This window comes from Hylobates moloch, unplaced genomic scaffold, assembly GCF_009828535.3.
Source record: "Hylobates moloch isolate HMO894 unplaced genomic scaffold, HMol_V3 SCAFFOLD_15, whole genome shotgun sequence".
In the NCBI taxonomy this organism is placed as follows: Eukaryota; Metazoa; Chordata; class Mammalia; order Primates; family Hylobatidae; genus Hylobates; species Hylobates moloch.
The window spans coordinates 93,450,368-93,474,658 of record NW_026652290.1 but is presented as its reverse complement, the minus strand read 5'-3'; the positions used below and the strand labels follow the sequence as shown (position 1 = coordinate 93,474,658).

General features: G+C 59.5%; 3 protein-coding genes across 4 annotated transcripts in view; 2 read left to right on the top strand and 1 right to left on the bottom strand.

Annotated features, from left to right (window-relative positions):
• The window catches only part of HSD11B1L (hydroxysteroid 11-beta dehydrogenase 1 like), a 9,919-nt gene extending 7,806 nt beyond the window's left edge, over positions 1–2,113 (top strand). Inside the window, exon 7 of one of the 2 annotated variants that reach the window (XM_032177228.2) lies at positions 1,964–2,113. In XM_032177228.2, coding sequence (XP_032033119.1) covers positions 1,964–2,033 — 70 coding nt within the window. In that variant the 3' untranslated portion in view covers positions 2,034–2,113. Of the gene's footprint in view, positions 1–1,933 lie in introns of both variants that reach the window. The other variant, XM_058428707.1, reaches the window with a different exon arrangement.
• A 32-nt stretch (positions 2,114–2,145) lies between these two features.
• Positions 2,146–3,486, top strand: RPL36 (ribosomal protein L36). Its single transcript, XM_032177238.2, has 4 exons — positions 2,146–2,260; positions 2,439–2,533; positions 3,135–3,269; positions 3,353–3,486. The coding sequence occupies exons 2-4, from the start codon at positions 2,441–2,443 to the stop codon at positions 3,440–3,442; spliced, it is 318 nt and encodes a 105-aa protein (XP_032033129.1). The 5' UTR covers positions 2,146–2,260; positions 2,439–2,440; the 3' UTR covers positions 3,443–3,486.
• Positions 3,487–3,961: 475 nt separating this feature from the next.
• Positions 3,962–24,291, bottom strand: part of LONP1 (lon peptidase 1, mitochondrial) — a 33,589-nt gene continuing 13,259 nt past the window's right edge. The window contains exons 2-17 of the mRNA XM_032177209.2: positions 23,839–24,053; positions 22,496–22,727; positions 19,421–19,482; positions 18,761–18,890; positions 18,134–18,217; positions 16,546–16,766; positions 12,863–13,001; positions 11,126–11,304; positions 8,819–8,906; positions 8,377–8,499; positions 8,176–8,292; positions 6,864–7,004; positions 6,553–6,718; positions 5,700–5,917; positions 5,446–5,610; positions 3,962–4,342 (exon numbers count right to left, since the gene is read on the bottom strand). Coding sequence (XP_032033100.2) covers positions 4,166–4,342; positions 5,446–5,610; positions 5,700–5,917; positions 6,553–6,718; positions 6,864–7,004; positions 8,176–8,292; positions 8,377–8,499; positions 8,819–8,906; positions 11,126–11,304; positions 12,863–13,001; positions 16,546–16,766; positions 18,134–18,217; positions 18,761–18,890; positions 19,421–19,482; positions 22,496–22,727; positions 23,839–24,053 — 2,457 coding nt within the window. The 3' untranslated portion in view covers positions 3,962–4,165. The remainder of the gene's footprint in view (positions 4,343–5,445; positions 5,611–5,699; positions 5,918–6,552; positions 6,719–6,863; positions 7,005–8,175; positions 8,293–8,376; positions 8,500–8,818; positions 8,907–11,125; positions 11,305–12,862; positions 13,002–16,545; positions 16,767–18,133; positions 18,218–18,760; positions 18,891–19,420; positions 19,483–22,495; positions 22,728–23,838; positions 24,054–24,291) is intronic.

Sequence of the window (24,291 nt, the reverse complement as noted above, 5' to 3'; positions counted from 1 at the left end):
CTTTCTTTCTTCCTTCCTTCCTTCCTTCCTTCCTTTCTTTCTTTCTTTTCTTTCTTTCCTTCTTTCTTTCTTTCACGGAGTATCACTCTGTCGCCCAGGCTGGAGTGCAGTGGTGCGATCTAGGCTCACTGCAACCTCTGCCTCCGGGGTTCAAGTGATTCTTGTGCCTCAGCCTCCCGAATAGTTCAGATTACAGGTGTGGGTCACCACCGCCTGACTTTTTGTTTTTTGTGTGTGTGTTTTTTTGTTTTGTTTTTGTTTTTGTTTTTTTTGAGACGGAGTCTGGCTCTGTCACCCAGGCTGGAGTGCAGTGGCGCGATTTCGGCTCACTGCAAGCTCCGCCTCCTGGGTTCACGCCATTCTCCTGCCTCAGCCTCTCCGAGTAGCTGGGACTACAAGCACCCGCCACCATGCCCGGCTAATTTTTTTTGTATTTTTAGTAGAGACGGGGTTTCACCGTGGTCTCGATCTCCTGACCTCGTGATTCGCCCGCCTCGGCCTCCCAAAGTGCTGGGATTACAAGCGTGAGCCACCGCGCCCAGCCGACTTTTTGTTTTTTTTTTTTTTTTGAGACAGAGTATCGCTCTGTAGCCCAGGCTGGAGTGCAGTGGCGCGATCTTGGCTCACTGCAAGCTCCGCCTCCCGGGTTCATGCCATTCTCCTGCCTCAGCCTCCTGAGTAGCTGGGACTACAGGTGCCCGCCATCACGCCTGTCTAATTTTTTTTTGTATTTTTAGTAGAGATGGGGTTTCACTGTGTTAGCCAGGATGGTCTGGATCTCCTGACCTCGTGATCCGCCCACCTCGGCCTCCCAAAGTGCTGGGATTACAGGCCTGAGCCACCGTACCCAGCCACGCCTGACTTTTTGTAGTTTTAGGAGAGACAGGGTTTTACCATGTTGGCCAGGCTGGTCTCAAACTCCTAGCCTTAGGTGATCCTCCTGCCTCAGCCTCTCAAAGTGCTGGGATTACAGGTGTCAGCCACTGCACCCGGCCACAAACAAATATTTTAATTAAAAAATTAGCCAGGCGTGGTGGCATGCGCCAGTGGTCCCAGCTAAGGAGGCTAAGGCAGGAGGATCACTTGAGCCCTGGAAGTCAAGGCTGCAATAAGCTATGATTACAGCAGTGCACTCTAGCCTGGGCGACAGAGCAAGACCCTGTCTGGAAAAAACATGAAAGCGCTAACCCCAATTAGAGCAGCGCTAAATTGAAACTCTCTCTTGTATATTAGTAGCATTAAAGGAGAAAAATTGGAAACTTGTGTGTTTTCCACCACCTGATTCAGTTATTTAGCGTCCCGTCCCTACACCACCTAAATTACATCAGCTGTCCCCAAGGGGACTACTACACGTTGCTGTATTCAGACGTAGTCTAGAGCTTGACCAATAACCTCATTAATAGCCTTTTTTTTTTTTTTTTTTTTTTAAACGGAGTTTCGCTCTGTCGCCCAAGCTGGAGTGCAGTGGTGCGATCTCGGCTCACTGCAACCTCTGCCTCTCGGGTTCAAGCAATTCTCCTGCCTCAGCCTCCTGAGTAGCTGGGATTACAGGAGCATGCCACCACGCCTGGCTATTTATTTATTTATTTATTTATTGAGACAGAGTCTTGCTCTGTCGCCCAGGCTGGAGTGCAGTGGCACGATCTTGGCTCACTGCAAGCTCTGCCTCCTGGGTTCACTCCATTCTCCTGCCTCAGCCTCCCGAGTAGCTGGGACTACAGGCGCCCTCCACCACGCCTGGCTAATTTTTTGTATTTTTAGTAGAAATGGGGTTTCACCGTATTAGGCTGGTCTGGAGCTCCTGACCTCGTGATCTACACGCCTCGGCCTCCCAAAGTGCTGAGATTACAGGCGTGAGCCACTGCGCCCGGCCTAATGGGCGTTTTAACAGTTCATACAGTTTGGTATTATTATTCTCGTTCTACAAGTGAAGAAATTCTGGGAGGTGATGTCGTCGATACAGGGTCGGCCCGAAATCGGCGGAGTTGGGATTCGAACTCATTTCAAAGACAGAGGGAGGAGGGAAGCCATAGCCACCCCCACTGGTTCCGACTCCAGCTCTCGGGCTCGCAGGAGTAAACGCGCATGCTCAGGGAGCTCGGTCGCGCATGCTCAGCGCAACCGCTGGGAAGACTCCAGCCGCCAGGGGGAGCGCGTGCCGTTCTTGCCTCTCTGGCCTGCGTCTCCTGAGCCGAGTAGATATCCCAGAGTTCCGCGCGGCGCCAACCCTTCCGCTACGGCCGCCTCTGGAGAGCAGCAGGTAAGTGGGTTCCCGCACTGCCGGGATCCGCCGCCATCCGGACTCCCGGGTTCTCTGCGCAGGTTGGAAGATGGTTGGTTGTGGCGAGCGAGGCTGAAGGAGCCGGGACGCGGGGCTCTGGGCCTCGGGAACCGAGCCGGTACTCACCTCCGCCCCTTCTCCCCGTCGCTGTCCGCAGCCATGGCTCTACGCTACCCTATGGCCGTGGGCCTCAACAAGGGCCACAAAGTGACCAAGAACGTGAGCAAGCCCAGGCACAGCCGCCGCCGCGGGGTGAGTGCGGGGGCCGGGCGGAGGTTGTCGGGGGTTTCTTGGAGGGCGGAGGGCATGGCTTGGGCAAAGGCTCTCGACCTGAAAGAACGCGCGTTCGGGCGCAGAACTAAGCGGGGCTTGAATGGAAGAGATGGGGTGGGGGAGTGGGACTTCCTGCCTGGTGCTCGAAGGCGGGCACCCATCTGGGTTTTCCCTGACCGTGCGTGCATTCCACGCTGGGGCAGAGGGAGCACCTTGGGAGCGACGCGGGGCAGCGGGTTTGGGGTTCTGAGGCAGGAGTAGGAGTTCGCTCATGGAGCTGGCCCGAGGTTGCGGTGTGTGAGGTTGAGGGATTTCAGGTGTGTCAGTGTATTGGGCTCCTTTATTCAGAAGGCAGCCCGGACTCCAGGTGCGTCCTGCCGGTGTTGCGGAGACTGGGACTTGGGGAGGATGGGAGCTGCTCCGGGCGCGGTGAAAAGCGCTAGGGGTTAATACCTTGGTTCTCACAGCTACCCATAGAGGGGAGGAAGTAGCCAGGGAAATCGCGGCAGCGCGAGAGAAGCTGCTTAACTAGAATGCAGGGACCCCCCTACCCTGACGGCCGCCCCTTCCCGCCCGCCAGCGTCTGACCAAACACACCAAGTTCGTGCGGGACATGATTCGGGAGGTGTGTGGCTTTGCCCCGTACGAGCGGCGCGCCATGGAGTTACTGAAGGTCTCCAAGGACAAACGGGCCCTCAAGTTTATCAAGAAAAGGGTAGGTGGGCGCTGCCGGCCGAGGGGCGGGGCGGGGTGGGATGGGAGTCGGGGCCGGGCTGACGGCGGCCTCGTCCCTGGCAGGTGGGGACGCACATCCGCGCCAAGAGGAAGCGGGAGGAGCTGAGCAACGTATTGGCCGCCATGAGGAAAGCTGCTGCCAAGAAAGACTGAGCCCCTCCCCCGCCCTCCCTGAAATAAAGAACAGCTTGACAGAAGCCCTGGCTCTGCTGCTGTCGGTGGGTGGGTGTGTGTGGGGGGGCGTCCGCTGTCCCGTCTGGTGCCCGCTCTGAGCCACACTCTCTCCGTGTGCTGCCTGGTCGGGAATCAAAAGCCGTGGCCCGCCGGGCGCGGTGGCTCAAGCCTGTAATCCCAGCACTTTGGGAGGCCGAGGTGGGCGGATCACGAGGTCAGGAGATCGAGACCATCCTGGCTAACACGGTGAAACCCCGTCTCTACTAAAAATACAAAAAATTAGCCGGGCGTGTTGGCGGGCGCCTGTAGTCCCAGCTACACGGGAGGCTGAGGCAGGAGAATGGCGTGAACCCGGGAAGCGGATCTTGCAGTGAGCCGAGATCGCGCCACTGCACTCCAGCCTGGGGGGTGACAGAGCAAGACTCCGTATCAAAAAAAAAAAAAAAAAAAGCCGTGGCCCGCCCACCCTTCCCGGGGCAGCAGGTGAGGAGGCCGCTGTACTGGAAATGACTTTAATCATTAAATAGCTTCTAAGCCACACTCTGATCCGTGGGATCTGGGTCGCTGGACCGAGCTGCTCGCTCGGTGGCTCCGCTGTCAGGTCCAGGTCCACCAGGTCCAGGTCCGGGCGCGCTCGCCACAGCGCTCAGTTCCGGCCCAGACAGGGTCTGACATCCGCCGCCTGCAGTCCCGGGGCGGCCGTCACCGTTCCACGGCCAGCGCCTCTGCCTGCTCGTCCGGGAAGGCGATGTCGAAGATCTCCCGGTAGTGCTCCACAAAGTGCACCTCCAGGCCCTCGGTGATGAATGCTGCTAGGTCGTAGAAGTCCTTCTTGTTCTCGGCTGGCAGGACGATGCACGTCACCCCTGCGCGCTTGGCCTGGGGGCAGAATCACGGTCAGCCCTGCCTGGGCCTGTGGGAGGGCAGCAGGTGTGCTATCCTCCAGGAACGAAAGGGCTTCCTGGGGACCGGTGACACACGGTGATGCTGGGTTCTAAGCAGTAAGTCCCGAAACTCACCAGGATCCCCGTCTCCCACGGGGAGATAGGCTCAAGGCAAAACCACTGGCCTTGGCTCCAACAGTCTGAGGAGCCAGGGCCTCCCCACCCCCTTATCTAGAAAGTCTAGCCGTTCAGTGGGAGCAGTCTCGGGGCTCTGGATGAGCCACACAGCCACGGCCTCACATCCAGGGGTCAGGCACAGTGTCTGGGGCCTGAACAGGGTTCCTGTGAGCATCTGCATCCAGGCCCGGCCTTCTCTGCCCCCAGGCCCTGCGTCACCCCTCCTCACCTCCAGAGGCTACACAGATCTGGAGTAGATGCCAGGCACAGCCCCTTGAAAGGACGGCAGTTCCCGCTGTCACCACACACTGCCTCCAGGGACAGTGAGCCTCCCAATTTCCCCCCCCCCCCCACTATTTTATGATCTAGGAAGTTTGTGCCTGGTGTCCAGTTCAAGGTGGTCACAGCCACTTGACCACGCCTCCCTCATGGTGGCATCTCCTGACTCCACCAGGCTTCCTAGACACATGGCAGGTGTGGTCCAGTCTGGGGTCAGGCAGGGATGGGAGGGAAGAGCGGGGACAGTGGTGCTCCAACCTGCTCAGCACCCTCGGAAGAGGCCAGCCCCTGGCAGCCCCTGGGCCGGGGGCTCCAAACACCCCTGCCACCAGCGATCCTAAACCTCGTCCCCATCTCCAGCCTCTCCCTTGGCGCTGGGCTGCCTGGGAAAGGAAGCAGGAGCCACCCCCCGAATCCTACTGGGGAAGCCAGTAGAGGCTCTAAAATGTTCTCCACAGGACTTGCTGGGGGAGAAGGCAGCTAGGGCGGTCAGCTTAAGGCCAGCTCCGGGCCAGAGAGAACTGGGTCCAAAGCCCGGGCTTCCCTCTCCTTGGCCCAGCCAGAGGCTGCATGGCGGGGACAGGGCCTGTCCCGTGGTGGTGTGGGCCCTGCCAGTGCTGTGGGGTAGATAAGGACACTCACTGCAATGGTCTTCTCCTTGATGCCGCCAACAGGCAGGATCTTGCCTGTGAGGGAGACTTCGCCAGTCATGGCCAGGTTCTGCCGGACAGGCCTGCCCATGGCCAGGGACAGCAGGGCCGTGACGATGGTGCAGCCCGCACTCGGGCCATCCTTGGGGGTGGCGCCCTGTGGGGACATGTGGGGAAAGCAGGTGAGCAGGTGGCCAGCGGCCCAGGGACTGGGCGGGAGCAGGTGGGAGCAGATGGCGTGGTCACCTCGGGCACATGCAGGTGGATGTGTGAGGTCACCAGGTAGTCGTTGGCGGGGGCGTGCTGCATGAGGAAGGCTCTGGCGAAGGTGTAGGCTATGCGGGCGCTCTCCTTCATCACCTCCCCCAGCTGGCCTGTCACCTCCAGGCTGCCATCCTTGTCACCCTTGGCATCCTTGTCCTGTGGCCGTCTCAGGGATGTCTCCACAAACAACGTGGAGCCTCCTGAAACAGGTGTAGAGCTGTGAACACGGGAGGCCTCAGAGCCTGGGCTCGCGCTCACCCCACCCCTCGGGGCCACTCTGACTGCTCCTGCCCCAGCTTAGCATCTTGGCGCCCCTGGGCAGGGGCTGGTGTCCCATCATGAGCCAACGCTGGCCTCCACGTTTGCTGCGTTGCAGGTTCCTGGCTCTGTACGCCCCACAGGGCAGCCCCCAGCAGCTGCCAGCTGCAGAGGACACGCCCAGGGCTACAAGGCCCAGCTGCTGCTGCCCTGACCAGAGATACAAGCCCCTCTCCAGCCCCTCCCGCACCATCCCCTTTGCCCTCTAGCCTCCTTTGTGCGAGGTGGCCCCAAGGCCCGTCTACATGAGCTCATGCTAAGGGACCCCTTGTCCCCACCTGTAAGCCTATCTAAGTGTCACCCAAATCCATAAGGCCCATGGTGTGCTGCCACCCCAGGGTGCTCACAGCCTTCCCCTCCGTCAGCCCCAGACCCCCTGGGCTCCCTGCACACCACCCCCAGCCAGAGGCCGTTCAGAGCCACCTGAGGCCAACTGCACAGGTGTACAAGGTGGGACCTGCTTGTTCTCGGGTAGAAATGGGAATGGCTTGGGGTCTTCTCCCGCTACCACGCTCACCCATTGCGGTCCAGGCCAGCCCCATGACTACGCCGGGCGGTGTCACGTCGTACATGCGCTCCACGGTGAACACGGGCTTCCCCACGAAGTCCTGCAGGTTCTCGGGCGTCACCTCCACGGACTCGGCCTCGCCGCTGACGATCTTGTAGGCCGACTTCCGCAACACCTGGGCGGTCAGGGCAGCACGATGGGCGTGGGGAGGTGGGGTGATGGGTGCGGGATGATGGGGTGATGGGCGCAGAAAGGTGGGGTGATGAACGCGGGATGGTGGGGTGGGCGGCAGGTGCCAGGAGGGCGGGGCGGCCGCTCACCTTCTCCACTTGCTTCTGCAGGTTGCGGACGCCGCTCTCGCGGCAGTATTGCTTGATGAGCAGCGTCAGCACGTCCGATGACAGCTTGGCCTTGCTCTCATCCAGGCCACACAGGGCACGGGCCTGGGGCACCAGGTAGCGCTGCAAGGGTGACCGTCAGGGTTGGGTCTGGAGGGACCTTGCCCACCAGCTCAGTCCAGAACCTGGAAGCCAATGCCTCTCCCATGGCCCCCAGACCCTGGCTTGGGAACGAGGTCCCCGATGGTGAAACCAGGGCCTGGACACCCGGCCCTGCCACCCACCATGCCCAGAGGCCCCAGACCTTTGCTTGTGCTGCGTTCTCTGCTTGGATCCACTTCCTATGCCCCAGTGGCATCTTAGATGCCGCTTCCTCCAGGAAGGCGGCCTGGTTGCCCCTGGGCTGGCCCCATACACAGAAGCCTGTAGGGTAGCTGACTGGTTACATGGCTGCTGCCCTCAGCACATGAGGAAGGGGACTGGGTGGGGGGCTCTAGGGTCACCCACAGCCCCACACAATTCTTGCCACAGTTCTGAGCTCTAACGGCATGGGGGGAGGGCATCTGTGAGACGGACAGAGCCACGCAGGCCACTCTACATCTGCCACTGATACTGGGGGGCACTCCTGATGCCCTGAGGGGTCCCCATGCCCCCCAGTCCTGCCCCCAGGAACTACAGGCCCACCCCTTGGGGAAGTCAGGCTGGGAGCTGTGCCCAGCAGTGGGCATTGAAGCCCCCAGGGGACACGAGGATGCTGGGAAGGCCTCAAGGGCAGGGACCAGTGCCCACCACTGGCTGTCAAAGGACTCCTAGGGGAGCAACGCACTCAACCCCTTTCCAGAAAGAAAACACATGAAAAATACGGGACCGCGCATGCTCCTCACTGACACCACCACGCCTCCAAGCCTCATTCTGGGTGGGAGCCACAGGCCCCGCTGCTTCCGGGCTGCCAGAAACCTTCCCCACACTCTGGTCCAGGTGGGGGCCCCGCCATGGGGTAGCCTGGAGGCCCCGGGAGACGGAGTGTGTGACACTGACAGCTGGCGGCCATGTGGCCTAACAGTGGCGGGGAGTGTTTTGGACAGTCCTGGGCCCTAAACCCCGCGCCCACTCACGCCACCCGCAGCTGCTCGCAAGTGTCTGGTGTGTCTCTCACGGCCCCATCTGCTCCTCTCGGCTGCAGGTCCCACCTGTCCCTCCCGGACCCAGAGCTCCCAGAGGCATGGCCTCTGCAGGCTCTGGGGGGCGCCCCCTGCTCTGGAAGGGGGCAGCAGTGGGGAGGGGCTGGGCTTACCTCTGCGATGGCCAGCTTCTCCTGGGCCACGTAGCCCGACACGTTGATCATCTCCATGCGGTCTCGCAGCGGCTCGGGGATGGTGTCCGTGACGTTGGCTGTGCAGATGAACAGCACCTGGGGGCGGCAGCAAGGTGCTGGGGACTGGCCGCTCACCCTCCCGCCCCCCACCCCAGCCCAGGCCCTGGACGGGCCCCCCACCTTGGACAAGTCCACGGGCACATCCAGGTAGTGGTCCAGGAAGTTGGCGTTCTGCTCTGGGTCCAGCAGCTCCAGCAGCGCCGACGAGGGGTCCCCCTGGTAGCCTCGGCCGATCTTGTCCACCTGGGGCAGCAGACAGCAGGTGGTGCCCCTCGCCGTGCCCCTGGCCAGCCCACCCAGTGGGAAGACCCCGGGGTCGGGGCTGGGGAGGCCCTGAGAGCAGCACCCACACCCTGCCTTGGACGGGCAGCCTGCTGGGCATGGCTGTGGGTGGGAGGGACCCGTCTGTGCCATCAGGGCCAGCGTCATGGCAACAGCCCCTGAGTTGACTTGGGGATCCTGGGACCCAGAAAGCTCCGGGCTTTATCTTGCACATGGCATTGCCTGGTCAGGGCTGCCTGGGGCTATGGGTTAGGGGGTCTCAGGGCCTCTCGGCACGCACCTCGTCGATGAGGATCAGGGGGTTCTCCGTCTTGGTCTTCTTCAGACACTGGATGATCTTCCCAGGCATGGCGCCCACATAGGTCCGCCTGCGGGCACACAGCAGGTTCAGAGGTCACTCGGTAGCCTGGCTCGGCCACGACGACCATGCACCCTCCAGGGCCATGGGGGAGAGGCCACCTGGACACCCACAAGACGTGGCCACGATGCGGGGGGCGGAAATGCTGGCAGCCGCCGGATGTGTGGCACCTGCAGCCACGCCGGTCACTTGCCCTGACTCGCCAGCTCAGATTCCGGGGTCACCGATTCAAAGCCAGATCTCCCTCAGTCACATCCCTCAGCTGGCACCATGGTGAAAGCCAGCCAGGTGCTGGCAGCAGAAGGCCCCCACTCCTCACTGCGGGACACCAGGTACGCCTCAGCCCTCGGGGGCTGGGGTGACACCAGCCATGGCCAGCACTGGCTCTTAGGAGGGCTTCCTGCAAGCTCTGTGGGGTGGAGCAGGGGAGGAAGAAGAGAGGGAGAGGGAGGAGGGCATGGGGCAGGTCATGCAGGGTCCTGTGGGCTGCAGTGAGAACTTGGGCTTACAGCCTTGGAGAGCTGGGGGCAAAGGAGGGTTTTGCTGCTGTTATCAACAATGATCCATCTCCCCGCAGCCAGTCTCCTGTCCTTGTCCTTGTCTCAGGAACCCAGAGACGTCAGCACAGACGCCTGCCTGAGCCTGCCCTCCCCGCAGCCCCAGCTCCCTGGTGACTCCCTCCCAAGGCCAGAGGCCGCCCAGGCTTGTTCAGAACCCCGCCACGGTCTCTCCTCCGGCAGTGAGTGGGCCTTGCCTGCACCTCTAGCCATCCCTGAACCAGGGTCCAAGAGGCTTCGGGACCACCTCAAACCACGTGCCCAGGAAGGACTGGGCGCCCCCAACACCCACCCACCTTCACCCAGCTGCTTCTTCCTGCTCAGACCCCCACCCCGAACAAGGGCCTGCAAAACAGGTCCCCTGTCCTCCCCCTCACACCCCTACCCCTTCATCCTCTGGGCCCCCACCCCCCTGGTCAATCTGGGACCCCCAAAACTGCACTGGCCCCACCTCCTCCCAACTCCTGGCTGGTGAGAGTGGCCGCCCCCTGGGGACTGGACACGGCATGGGCCAGCGTGCTGTCACCCTTGCAGTGGGTAGGCAGACGCTAGGAAGGCCCGAACCCGGAGGTCTGGAGCTGGGGATGTTTCTCTTTTTCTTTTTCTGAGACAGAGTCTCGCTCTGTCGCCCAGGCTGGAGTGCAGTGGCGCGATCTCGGCTCACTGCAAGCTCCGCCTCCTGGGTTCACGCCATTCTCCTGCCTCAACTGCAAGCTCCACCTCCCGGGTTCACGCCATTCTCCTGCCTCAGCCTCTCCGAGTAGCTGGCACTACAGGCGCCCGCCACCACGCCCAGCTAGTTTTTTGTATTTTTAGTAGAGACGGGGTTTCACCATGGTCTCGATCTCCTGACCTCGTGATCCGCCCGCCTCGGCCTCCCAAAGTGCTGGGATTACAAGCGTGAGCCACCGCACCCGGCCTGGGATGTTTTTATAAGCCAGCAATGTTCGCTTTAAACCCGGACTCAAGTGAACGCCTTGCAGGATGGAAACAGGTGGTGGACTCAGCAGATGCCTCACACTCGGCTCTCACTGGGGCCACGGTTTCCAAAGAACCACTGTCTAACAGAGGCTGGCGAGGAAGGAAGTCACAGAAAAGCCGTGCCCGGCTGCCCACCCAAAGGGCCAGGTGGGAGGGCACTGAACGCTGAGGGCCGTGGCCCCTGCTCTGGGCCTGAGGCCGGCCGGGAGGAGTGAGCCCACAGAGGCGCTGAGGTTTCTCTGGTGTGCACAGCCCGGTCCTCACTGGAGACTCTCTCTCCTGACTCCAGCCCACAGGCTTTGGGGTGGGGCTGACGCCACCCCTCGTCCTGGGGCATCAGCCACAGCCCACATAGACCAGCATCTGCACAGCAAATGCCCTGCAGCTCTGGCTGGGGCATCGCAGGACGTGAGCTGGAACTACCGGGGGTGTCTGCTGAGGGCCAGCTCGAGAGGTCTCTCTCCCAGGGGTCAAGCCATGGAGGTTCCTGCCAGGGCTGTTTGAGCACCTGGAATCAGCCGGGCCTGAAGTCCGCCACATGGCTGGACTTTTCAGTTACTCCAGCGTGAGTGGAATCGGTTGCCCACAACCCGGATTGCTCTCCCAGATGTTAAAGGGTGACCGGAGTAGACAAAGCCCAGCAGCACAGCCGAGGGGAGCGCGTGGGGAGAGCTGTTGGGGCCAGGCCTACCTGTGGCCCTTGATCTCAGCCACGTCAGTCATGCCCCCGACGCTGAAGCGGAAGTACTCTCGGTTCAGGGCGCGGGCGATGGAGCGGGCAATGCTGGTCTTGCCCACACCAGGGGGGCCATAGAAGCAGAGGATCTTGCCCTGGGTGGAGCCGCGGAGCTGGCTGACGGCAATGAACTCCTGTGGACAGAGGCAGGTTCAGTGGGCATGTGAGCTGGGCAAGCTGGGGGCCCGCGCATGACTCTCGCCACCTGTACACTGCCTTTCAGACGTCTGAGGGCTGCCAGAAAGGACCAGGATTGTCTGGGAGGCTGAGAGCACATCAGAGCTGCCACTGGCCACGGGGAGGGGAAGCCTGTGACAAGGGCTCCATTTAACACCAACAGGACAACTAGGTGCCAGGAGACCGCGGCCAGCTGGCAGTGCCAGGCCCGTTCGGCAGTTCCCCGGGACCCTGAAGACCACAAATGCTCCACTCTCTGCCCTCTGCCAATGCCTCTGGCTCCTGTTTTTTGTTTTTTTTTTTTTGTTTGAGATAGAGTCTTGCTCTGTGGCCCAGGCTGGAGTGTACTGGTGCGATCTCATCTCACTGCAACCTCAGCCTCCTGGGTTCAAGCAATTCTCCTGCCTCAGCCTCCTGAGTAGCTGGGATTACAGGCACGAGTCACCACGCCCAGCTACTTTTTTTGTATTTTTAGTAGAGGCAGGGTTTCACCATGTTAGTCAGGCTGGTCTCAAACTCCTGACCTTGTAATCCACCTGCCTCGGCCTCCCAAAGTGCTGGGATTATAGGCGTAAGCCACCAAGCCCAGGCTCTGACTCCTGTTTTTTAGCCTCTGACTCCCACCGGCCTACCTGGTTTCTAATGTCTCAGGAGTGATATTTTAAAAATTAACTTACAATTAATTTTCAGACAAGGTCTTGCTCTGTCGCCCAGGCTGGAGTGTAGTGGTGCCATCACAGCTCACTGAAGCCTCCACCTCCAGGGCTCAAGCAATCCTCCCACCTCAGCCTCCCGAGTAGCTGGGACTACAGACACGCACCACCACACCAGGCTAATTAAAAAATTTTTTTTCTTTTTTGAGACAGAGTTTCACTCTTCTTGCCCAGGATGGAGTGCAATGGCACGATATGGGCTCACTGCAACCTCTGCCTCCTGGGTTCAAGTGATTCTCCTGCCTCAGCCTCCCAGGTAGCTGGGATTACAGGCATGCACCACCACGCCCAACTAATTTTGTATTTTTAGTATAGATGGGGTTTCTGCATGTTGGTCAGGCTGGTCTTCAACTCCCGACCTCAGGTGATCCACACGCCTCAGCCTCCCAAAGTGCTGGGATTACAGGCATGAGCCACAGCACCCAGCCCCAATTTTAAAATTTTTTGTAGAGATGGGGGTCTCACTCTGTCACCCAACTTGATGTGCAGTGGCACGATCACAGCTCACCACAGCCTCAACTTCCTGGGCTCAAGTGATCCTCCCGCCTCAGCCTCCTGAGTAACTGGGACTACAAGCAGCCCCACCATGCCGGCCCATCAGGCATGACTTCAGTCCACCTGGGAAATCCTCGAGCCCCCGGGGGCAGGGCAGGATGCTCCCTCCGCTTGGATCCCCCCGACCAGCACCCCCAGGCCTACAAATTCACCAGGGGGCTCCTTTGAAATCTCAAACCACAGCACACACAGTCCTGGGCCCGGGCACCCACATGCAAATCCACAGCATGCCAGACACTGGGCTCACCAGGATGCGTTTCTTGACGTCCTCCATGCCGTAGTGGTCTTCCTCCAGCACTGCCTGTGCCCGCGCCAGGTCCAGGTTCTCGTCGCTGTACTTGCCCCAAGGGATGGACGTAAGCCAGTCTAGGTAGTTGCGGGTGACACTGCCAGGGGACAGATGGAGAGATGCTGAGTGGAGCTCACGAGCTGCCCGTGTCTCTGCTGGACTTGGCTGTGTGGTTGCAAGGGGCTTGAAACCATGTGTGGGGCTGAGCGCGGTGGCTCACGTTTGTAATCCCAGCTCTTTAGGAGGCCCAGGTGGGAGGATCACTTGAGCCCAGGAGTTCAAGACCAGCCTGAGCAACTCAGCAAGACCCCATCTCTAAAAACAATTTACAGGCCGGGCACAGTGGCTCATGCCTGTAATCCCAGCACTTTGGGAGGCCGAGGCAGGCGGATCACAAGGTCAGGAGATCGAGACCATCCTGGCTAGCACAGTGAAACCCCGTCTCAAGGCCGGGCGCGGTGGCTCACGCTTGTAATCCCAGCACTTTGGGAGGCCGAGGCAGGCGGATCACGAGGTCAGGAGATCGAGACCATCCTGGCTAACACGGTGAAACCCCGTCTCTACTAAAAATACAAAAAATTAGCTGGGCATGGCGGCGGGCGCCTGTAGTCCCAGCTGCTCAGGAGGCTTAGGCAAGAGAATGGCGTGAACCCAAGAGGCGGAGCTTGCACTGAGCCGAGATCGCGCCACTGCACTCCAGCCTGGGCAACAGAGTGAGACTCCATCTCAAAAAAAAAAAAATTTACAAACTGCCCTGTCCAAAGCACCCAGCGCAGGAAGGCGGAGACGGCCGGAGGTCCACTGCTGACTCATCAGGAGAGCTGAGACGGCACTGGCTTCTGCCCAGGGCTGAGTGAGCAGAACCACAGAGGGGACGAGGCTTAGAAAAGGGGACAAGGCCTGACCCAGGGCAGGTGGGGTAATGGAGGCCAGGTCCCCTGATGGCAGAGTGACGCTGCAGGTTGGGAGGGCAACTCCACACTGGTCCCCAAGCTGGGAGCCGTGCAGCTGCGAGCAGCAGCCACTGTGGGCCAGGAGCAAGTGAGTGAGGGCTGCGAGGGCGCAGGGCAGGACTGGGGAAGAGGAAGAGGACGGCTTCCGAGGAAGGCCAGGTGGCCCCATGAGCAGACACTGTCAGGGCACACTGCCACCAAGCTGGCATACGAGACGCACCGGGACAGGCCAGCTGGGCCACACGGATGCTGGAGTTTAGGGACACATGAAGTCACTGTGGAAGTGACATAGGCAGTGACACTGCGGAGAACGTTCGGGGTGGGAGAGGCAGCTGGCAGCCTGCTGCAGGCATCTTTTTTTTTTTTTTTTTTTTTTTTTGAGACGGAGTCTCACTCTGTCCCCCAGGTTGGAGTGCAGTGGCGCGATCTCGGCTCACTGCAAGCTCTGCCTCCTGGGTTCACGCCATTCTCCTGCCTCAGCCTCCTGAGTAGCTGGGACTACGGGCGCCCGCCAACATGCCCGGCTAATTTTTTGTATTTTTCATAGAAACGGGGTTTCACCGTGTTAGCCAAGATGGTCTCGATCTCCTGACCTCGTGATCCGCCCGTCTCGGCCTCCCAAAGTGCTGGGATTACAGGCGTGAGCCAACGTGCCCGGCCTGCTGCAGGCATCTTGGTGACATGCAGGTACTGAGGGCTTGTCCCCCGTGACTTCCCAGGACCTGAGGACAGAACCTGCCTTACAGACCTGCTCAGCTCCTGGGGGAAGGAACTATCTGCTTCTGCAGGACAAGGCCCGGTCTCAGCAGGTACTTCCACCAGCCCGAGGGTGGCTGAGGTGCTCGCTGGGAGACAGAAGAACCCCAAAAATATCTACATTCTCCCCCACAGGAGGCGGCGACACAGGCCTCTCACGCAGCAGCACAGGCCTCTCACACGGCAGCAGGGAACTGCAGACAGGGCTGAGTGAAGGTCTCCGAGACAGGAGAGCATCCTGGGTGACCCAGGGGGCCCAGGGTCCTCACCGAGTCCTCACGACAGGAGGTGGGAGGTGAGAGACTGACTGGAAGAGGCTGCGCTGTGGCTGGGAAGGAGGAGGGAGGGGCCTCGAGCCGAGGGATGCGGGCGCCTCCAGATACTGGGAAAGGCAGGAAACAGATTCTCCCCTGGAGCCTCTGGGAGGGATGGGCCCAGCCCACAGCGGGATCTCAGGGCTTGGCATTGTGTATAAGGCACTAAGTTGTGGCACCGTCGGAGCAGCCATGGGCGCTCACAGGCCATTCACAAAAGTTGGGGTGTGCTGGGAGGGGAAGCCACGGCCTTCGCAGGCAACCAGTGCCTCTCAGGGTCCTGGGGGAGACTCCGGCGACCGCAACATTCAAATCTGAGGCGGGGTCCTGGCCCAGCAGCCAGGAAAGAAACTCATGCCTTCCCTCTAAGTGCTGTCCTGGGGCCTGCCCAGCCCTGCCCCGGGGACTTCTCCTGCCTAGAAGCTGCCCTGGCACGACAACTGGTTCCTGGGCTGAAAACAGAGCATGCTGCGTGGGAAGTGGCCAGGTGGGTTCTGTCCTGGCTGGATGTGGGCATGGCTGAAAGGATCTCAGAGGTGCCTGAGGCCCTCAAACCTGGGGCAGCCACCCTGACTCATGGCATGCTCAGGACAGTGGCCCCCGGGCAAGGCCAGTGCTGCGGGAAGGCATGGTCACTTCCTGGCTGACTCTCGAAGGGGCAACAGAAGCCAGGGGTAGCCTTGGAAAGACAGCCATGGGGACTCCTGGTCCTGGCGAGAAGCCCTGGCTTCGGCCAGGCGTGGTGGCTTATGCCTGTAATCCCAGCACTTTGGGAGGGCCAGGTGGGCGGATCACTTGAGGTCAGGAGTTTGAGGCCAACCTGGCCAACATGGCGAAACCCCATCTCTACTAAAAATACTAAAAATTAGCTGGGTGTGGTGGCACATGCCTGTAATCCCAGCTACTCAGGAAGTTGAGGCAGTAGTATCGTTTCAACCTGAGAGGTGGAGGTTGCAGTGAACCAACATTGCACCACTGCACTCCAGCCTGGATGACAGAGCAAGACTGTCTGGAAAAAAAAAAAAAAAAAAGCCAGGCGCAGTGGCTCACGCCTGTAATCCCAGCACTTTGGCAGGTCAAGGCAGCCGGATTTGAGGTCAGGAGTTCGAGACCAGCCTGAACAACATGGTGAAACCCCATGTCTCCTAAAAATACAAAAAATTAGCCAGGTGTGGTGGTGCATGCCTGCAGTGCCAGCTACTTAAGGGACTGAAGCAGGAGAATTGCTTGAACCCGGGAAGTGGAAGTTGCAGTGAGCCAAGATTGTGCCATTTGCACTCCAGTCTGGACAACTGAGCAAAACTCCGTCTCAAAAAAGAAAAGCAGCCCTGGCTTGGAGCCAGGCGTTCCTGGGCTCAAATCCCTGGCACCACCTACCAGCTCACAGGCCCTGGTCACCAACTCAACAGCCGTGAGCCTCGATTTCCTTGTAGAATGGAGATGGTGATGACGTGTCCTGCCCAGGCACAGGACTGATGCTCACTGGGTGCCTCCTAGCCCACACCTGCCACAGCAAGAAGGTGCCACAGGACCACCCGCTGGGTCCCCTGGCCTACCTAAGATGGGGGCTGAGGAGGGGTCGCCCCTGAGGGCGGGCTGCCCCGGGCCTGGCACTCACTTGAACTCCGAGGAGTGGTTGTCCAGCAGGCCCAGCTTGCTCAGCTCCTCGTCCACAACATCCATGACATGCTTGGGGACCACGAGCTCCTTCAGGCGCTCCCGGAACTTCTCCTCAATGGCATCCTTATCATCCTTCTCCAGGCCCAGCTCCTTCTTGATGATCTTTAGCTGCTCCTGCAGCAGGTACTTGCGGTGGGTCTGCTTGATCTTCTCCTCCACCTGTGGGGTAAGGCGCTGCCGTCAGGCCCTGGGTCCGGGAAGGTGGGTGAGTGTGTGCGTCCCCGGACGAACGGGGACCCTCTGCTCCCTCAGGACTCAGAGAACAGAAACAAAACCCAGGGCACGAAGCCTTTGGTTCCTTCCATCTTTTTTTGTTTGTTTTTGAGACAGGGTCTCCCTCTGTTGCCCAGACTGGAGTGCAAAGGCACCATCGTAGCTCACCATAGCCTCTACCTCCTGGGCTCAAGCGATCCTCCTGCCTTAGTCTCCTGAGTAGTTGGGACCACAGGCACCTGCCACACCTGGCTCTAATTTTAAAATTTTTCGGCCGGGCGCAGTGGCTCACGCTTGTAATCCCAGCACTTTGGGAGGCCGAGGTGGGCGGATCACGAGGTCAGGAGATCGAGACCACGGTGAAACCCCGTCTCTACTAAAAATACAAAAAATTAGCCGGGCGTGGTGGCGGGCGCCTGTAGTCCCAGCTACTCGGAGAGGCTGAGGCAGGAGAATGGCGTGAACCCGGGAGGTGGAGCTTGCAGTGAGCCGAGATTGTGCCACTGCACTCCAGCCTGGGCGACAGAGCGAGACTCCGTCTCAAAAAAAAAAAAAAAAAAAAATTTTTTTTGTAGAGATGGGGCCAGGCGCGTTGGCTCTCGCCTGTAATCCCAGCAGTTTGGGAGGCTGAAGCAGGCGGATCACTCGAGGCCAGGAGTTCAAGACCAGCCTGGTCAACATGGTGAAACCCTGTCTCTACTAAAATACAAAAATTAAGCCGGTGTGGTGTTGCATGCCTGTAATCCCAGCTACTCAGGAGGCTGAGGCGGGAGGATCGCTTGAGCCCTGGAGGTGGAGGCTGTAGTGAGCTGAGATTGCGCCACTGCACTCCAACCTAGGTGGCCAACTGAGACCGTCTTAGAGTAAAAAATCCCGAAAAATGCTACAACTGTGAAGTGACTGGCCATCAGGCAGGCTGTGATCTGCCGAAAATCACGACAGCGAGCCTCAGTCGCTGGGTCTTAAGAAACAGCATCTTGACTTTTCTCAGGCTGCTTCCCAATTTCCAACACTGTCCCCAAGATTACAAAGGCAGAGAAATTCTTCCCTTAATGTGGGATGGTCCTGAGACTGCTCCACCGTGGGCTCATTACACTGGGACCAGCTTTAAGCTTCCCTGTTCAACGCGGAGAGTTCCACAGCCCAGGACGACAGAGCAGATGATGGCACGAAGCCCTCAAAACCCAGACAGGCCTTCTTGGCTTGCCCTGGCCGATGCCACTGGTCCCTCCATGTGCTCCAGAGCCTGACTGATGTCACGTGGCCCGACGGGAAGGCCCCCAAGAGTGGCTGCGCCTCAGCCTCGGGCTCACCTCCCGCCCCAGGCGCTGCTGCAGCTTGCTCAGTTCAAATTCCTTCTTCAGCAGGGAGAGGGCCTTGTACAGCCGCTTGGGAATCTGCCGAGACAGAAAGGATGAGCAGAAGTCGGCGTCTGTGCATGTAGGGCCGAGGTTGGGGGAAAAGGCGCACCCTGAGAGATGCCACCGGGAGCACCTGGCCACGCTGCACCCAGCACAGAGGCATGCGTGCCCTCTGCCCCGACAAATCCCGTGCTGGAAACGCATCCTACGGATACCTCCGCAGGCCCTCCAGCTGCGTGCATGGGGATGCTCTCAGGAGTGCTGCTCACAACAGCAAAAGACTGGCAACGCCCCAGGTACACGGCCCAGAGGATCCACTGAACCCGCAACGGTGACTCCCAACCGAAGGCTATGAAGCCACCGAAAGGCGGATAGATGTGGACCAAGGCACGCAGCGGGAAATCACCTCGAAAACAGAGCCAGGGACACACAGCTGGGTGTGGATGGTGCATGGTGGAGGGGCGAGGGCAGCCAGGCATAGGGGAGCTGAGGAGGAACGGGGGCAGCCGGGCATGGGCGGCGCATAGTGGGGGGGGGTGCAGCCAGGCGTGGGGGGCTGTGGAGGTGGGTAGCACTCACGTTGGTCTCTTCCAGGACGTCCTGCAGCTCATGGGACTCAGCCCCAGTGAGCGCGGCGCCCATGTCACTCAGGTAGATGGGGTTGTCCACCACCCGCTGGCCAGCCTGCATCATCTGCAGCACGGACTCCCTGAGGGACAAAGGGAGCTGCCTTGGTGGCCAGGGCCTCGTGCTCTGCTGCACTGCAGCCCCCGACGGGGACCCGGTCCTCAGGGTCCTTGTCCCCTGTAGCTATGGGCACGGCCTACGGGGTGCTCGCTGGGAACCAGCTCTGCTGCTTGATCCCCAGAGTTCAGGGCCCACCCGTCCTGGGCTGGAAAGGCATGCGGCATCCCCATGTGCAGCCCCCACGGGAGCCATGCAGTGACTTCACCTCAGCAGTCTGCTCCCCACTCCCCCAGCCAATGCCACCAACAGCTTCCGGCCTCAGCAAAAGGGGACAAGGAAACTGGGCCTGCTGAGTCGGCCCCGGGCCTCCCACCTGCCCCATGCCCCAGTGAGCAACAGGCTCCTCCGCACAGGCCACTCCTTGGGCCATGAATCCCTGCCCCAGGCAAGGTTTCCTCCCAGGAGGACGCTGAGGAAGCCCTCTACCCACCCAGTAGCAGAAAGAGCTGCAGAGATGCCCCCTCCTGGCCAGCCACCCGCACGGAGGCCCACCTGTAGAGAGGGTTCAAAGCAATGATGTCCCGGATGGTCTTCACGATCTCTGCGGTCAGGGCCTGCCAAGTACGGGGGCAGGGTCACTGGGGTCCAACAGTGCTCCAGCAGGGGGTGGGGTGGGTGGGAGGCATGGCCCTGGGAGCCCCACCCACCAGCTGCTCCATCAACTCCCTCCCCTCCGCCAACTGGCCCTGGCCACAGTGGCCTCAGAGATGGAAGAGTGCGGTCCGTGGTGGACTCACCAGTCCCAGGGACACGGGACCAAGAGAGTCAAAACTAAAACCAAACCCTGTCTCCTTACCCCTCAGAGCCTTGGCCTTAGGACAAGCTATCTTGGGGGAAGAAAAGAAACTGTGTTTTCTTTCCTTTATTATTTTTTTTTAAAGAGACCAAGTCTTGCTCTGTCACCCAGGCTGGAGTGCAGTGGTGCAATCATGACTCACTGCAGCCTTGAATTCTTGGGCTCAAGCGATCCTCCCCGCTCATTTTCCGGAGCAGCTGGGACAACAGGCATGAGCAACTGCGCCTGCCTACAACCAAATTTTAATCACCTGGTCTTGGCCGGGCACAGTGGCTCACACCTGTAACACCAACACTTTGGGAGGCAGAGGTAGGTGGATCACTTCAGGCCAGAAGCTCAAGACCAGCCTGGCCAACATGGTGAAACCCCGTCTCCGCTAAAAATACAAAAAAAAAAAAAAAAAAAAAAAAAATTAGCCAGGCACTTTGGTGGGTGCCTGTAATCCCAGCTACTAAGGAAGCTGAGGCAGGAGAATCGCTTGAACCCAGGAGGCGCAGGTTGCCATGAGCCAAGATTGCGCCAACGCACTCCACTCTGAGTGACAGGGTGAGACTCTGTCTCCAAAGAAACCGTAATCACCTGGTCTCTCTAGTCTTTGGCTTTGACCCTGAACTGTCTGAGCTGACCCTGGTAGAAGGCACCAGAACAGGCCCACTGGAGGTCCGGGGCACTTGCTTCAAGAACACATTCGGCTGGGCGCACTGGCCCACGCCTGTAATCCCAGCACTTTGGGATGCCAAGGCGGGCGGATCATGAAGTCAGGAGATCGAGACCATCCTGGCTAACACAGTGAAACCCCGTCTCTACTAAAAAATACACAAAAAATTAGCCAGGTGTGGTGGCGGGCGCCTGTAGTCCCAGCTACTGGGGAGGCTGAGGCAGAAGAATGGCATGGACCCGGGAGGCAGAGCTTGCAGTGAGCCGAGATCACGCCACTGCACTCCAGCCTGGGCAACAGAGGCTCCAACTCAAAAAAAAAAAGAGCAAGTTGTAAGTTCGGTCACTGTCTTCCCCCTGCTGCAAGATCCTCACAGGAACGCCAGTGCTGAGCTGCCCAGGACAGTGTAGCCGCTGGTGGCTGTCTGAATTTTTTTTTTGAGACAGAGTTTTGCTCTTGTTGCCCAGGCTGGAATGCAATAGTGTGATCTCAGCTCACCACAACCTCCGCCTCCCAGGTTCAAGCAATTCTCCCGCCTCAGTAATCCTGGGTAGCTGGGATTACAGGCATGCGCCACTACACCTGGCTAATTTTTTTTTGTATTTTTAGTAGAGACGGTGTTTCTTCATGTTGGTCAGGCTGGTCTCGAACTCCTGACCTCAGGTGATCCGCCCACCTCGGCCTCCCAAAGTGCTGGGATTACAGGCGTGAGCCACTGTGCCTGGCCTAAACTTTTTTAATTTTTAGATACAGGGTCTCACTCTGTTGCCCAGGCTGGAGTGCAGTGATGTGATCACAGCTCACCACAGCCTCAACCTCCTGGGCTCAAGCGATCCTCCCACAGGTTAGACCACTGGTGTGTGCCACCATGCCCGAGGATTTTATTTTATTTTTTGTAGAGACAGGGATCTCAATATTGCCCAGGCTGGTTTTGAACTCTGGGGCTCAAGTGATCCTCCTTCCTTGGCCTCCAAAAGTGTTGGGATGACAGGCATGAGCCACTGCACCCAGCCAATAAAATGTTCCATTCTGTTCCTTGGCCACAGCAGCTCTACTTCAAGTGCTCAATACTCACAGGTGGCCGGGCGTGGTGGCTCACGACTGTAATCCCAGCATTTTGGGAGGCTGAGGTGGGCAGATCACCCGAGGTGAGGAGTTTGAGACTAGCCCGGCCAACATGGTAAAACCTCGTCTCTACTAAAAATACAAAAATTAGTCGGGTGTGGTGGCGCATGCCTGTAATCCCAGTTACTTGGGAGGCTGAGGCATGAGACTCACTTGAACCCGGGAGGTGGAAGTTGCAGTGAGCTGAGATTGTTCCATTTCACTCCAGCCTGAGTGACAGAGCCAGACTCTGTCTCAAAAAAAAAAAAAAAACCTCGCAGGGGGTAGTGGGGCAGGATAGAAGTGCTGACCTCAAGAGCCCAAGAACCCAGGTGGGCCTGTGGACAGGACTGTCCACCCCTGCCAGTGCCCACAGCAGACATCACCAGTTGCTCACGGCACTTCCCCCTAGGCTCTGCAGCAGCCTGGGGAGGAGGCCGATGACACCAGGCACACAGGTAAGGAGCTGACACGCTTCAGGCCTTCGGTTAGCTTCGCTGATTGCCCCTACAGCGGGAGGGCAGGTGGCACCGCCAAGAGCCTGCCCACCTCGGAAGCTGACTCCTTGTGCCACCTGGCAGGCAGGACGGCCTAGGCTGGGGGATCAGGGTGGCCAACAGGCTGTTTCCCGTCCTGCAACCACGAGTACCGACTTCCCAGGCTTGGTGGGAAGGAGCCAGGGCTGGAAGGTGTCTTGGTAACCGCTGGAGGCTTTGGCACAGGGGACATGGGCTGGGGCTGGACCTGGGTTCCAACCCTGTCCCTGTCTCCTTCCTGAGCAGCTACAGGCTCCAGCGAATTTCCTGTGCCTTTCCCATCCCGGAGTCATCCAAAGACGTCTGGGAGGAAAAGCCCCCTGTATGTTCCATTAGAATTGCGCTCCAGACAGGCCAGACCCTTCCTAAGGGGCTCAGGGTGGGAGATGACTCCTCAGAGAGGATGCAGGAACGGCTCAAGGGAGCCCGTGGGGGAGGCAGCCGCGGCCACCCTGCGTGACGCACAGACTCACTTTCACCTCCTCCGTGACCTGGAAGTCCTCGTGGACGACGTTCTCTACCTCCACCATGAGCACCTCAGCCGGGAGCTCAGGGGTGGGCTCCATCGCCAGCTCCGCCGGGTGTCTGGCGCTCAGCTCGTCCTCCGCCTCCTTCTTGCCCCGCTTCGACTTCCTGCGGGGCTTGTGCTTGCTCTCCGCCTCCGGCTCCTCGGGCTCCACCTCCAGCTGTCTGCTGATATGGACTCTGACACGGGAGCAAGGCAGGCGTGAAGCAGCCGCTGAGGCTGGGAGCTGCCCTGGCCCCAGCTGAGGCCTCCCTGGTGGCAGAGGTGGTCCAAGGGTCCCGCTGAGCCCAGACCTCTGGAGCCACAGGGTGGCTACGGGGTCCTCAGGCCGGAGATGTGAGCTGCTTTCTCAGGGCCTCCCAACCAGTGTCCGGTCCACCCCTTAGACTCCAGCCAAATTCAGGCATTCCCTGCATCCCACGCCAATGCATCACTGTCCCCACCCTAAGCATCGTGGATAAGCTGCAGTGACAAGCCCCAGGGCCTCCTGTCAGCCTGGCTGGGCACAGGCTGGTCTCTGAGACTCTGTGCCCTGGACTCAGCTCACAGCAGCTCCTTCCTGTTGTTCAGGTCTCGATTTCAAGGACACCATCGCAAAGATTGTCCCCAAACACTTCACGAAAGCTACCCACCTCCACCTCTCACGCTGTCTGTGTCTCCCCTCAGAGCACCTAGCACCACCTGAACTCAGGGTCTCGCTCTGTTGCCCAGGCTGGAGTGCAGTGGTGTGATCATAGCTCACTGCAGCCTTTACCTCCTGGGCTCAAGCAATCCTCCTGCCTCAGACTCCCAAGTAGCTGGGACTACAGGAACACGCCGTCACGTCTAACTTTTTTTTATTTTTTATAGAAACAGGGTCTTGCTGTGTTGCCCAGGCTGGTCTCACACGATCCTCCCACCTCAGCCTCTTGGGTAGCTGGGACCACAGGCATGAGCCACCACATCCAGCTAATTCTTCTATATTTTTTGCAGAGATGGGATCTCGCTATGTTGCCCAGGCTGGACTCAAACTCCGGGCTCAAGCGATCCAACTGCCTTGACATCCCAAAGTGCTGGGATTCCAGGCAGGAGTCACTGTGCCCAGCCCTGCAGCTCGCCCCTTTCTGAGACAGGAGGGGTCCAGAGGTGACATGTCTCACTCTCACCCCCAGCTCTGGCCTCAGTGCTAGTGAGAAAGCTACGGGGCTGACGGACAGGGCAGAGGCTGATGCTGGGGCCTGAGGCATCCTGGCTGGTCTCCCGCCTGCTACTCTGCCCTCCACCCCCCACTGTCCCCCGCCAGCCACCCACCTTCTGTGTCCCATGACGATCATGCGCAGCTTGTCCCCAAGGTCCTGCATCTCGTGGATCTGGGCAAACGTCCCTGTGTGGTAGATTTCATCCAGGCTCTCCACCACATCCGACTCGTTGCTGTGGGAGAGGAACACAGAGGAACGCTGGAACATGGCTTTCATACTAGGCAGGATGTCTCCAACTGAGGGAGGAGGGAGAGAAAATAAACGCCCCTACCAAATGCTACTGAAAACCAAGAGCAGCCTCCTTGGCTCCCGCAGGAGCCCCAGAGCCTGGGGAGCTTCTGCCACGTCAGGGCTGCTCCAGTGGTCACAGGACCGGGTGGGTGGCTCCTCGCTGTCAGCCACAAAGACATGGTCCAGGTGGGACTTTGATGATGAGTCTCTTCTATGTTCCTATCACAGAGCCTGCTTCGAATGCATGCATGGAATTTTTTTTTTTTTTTTTTTT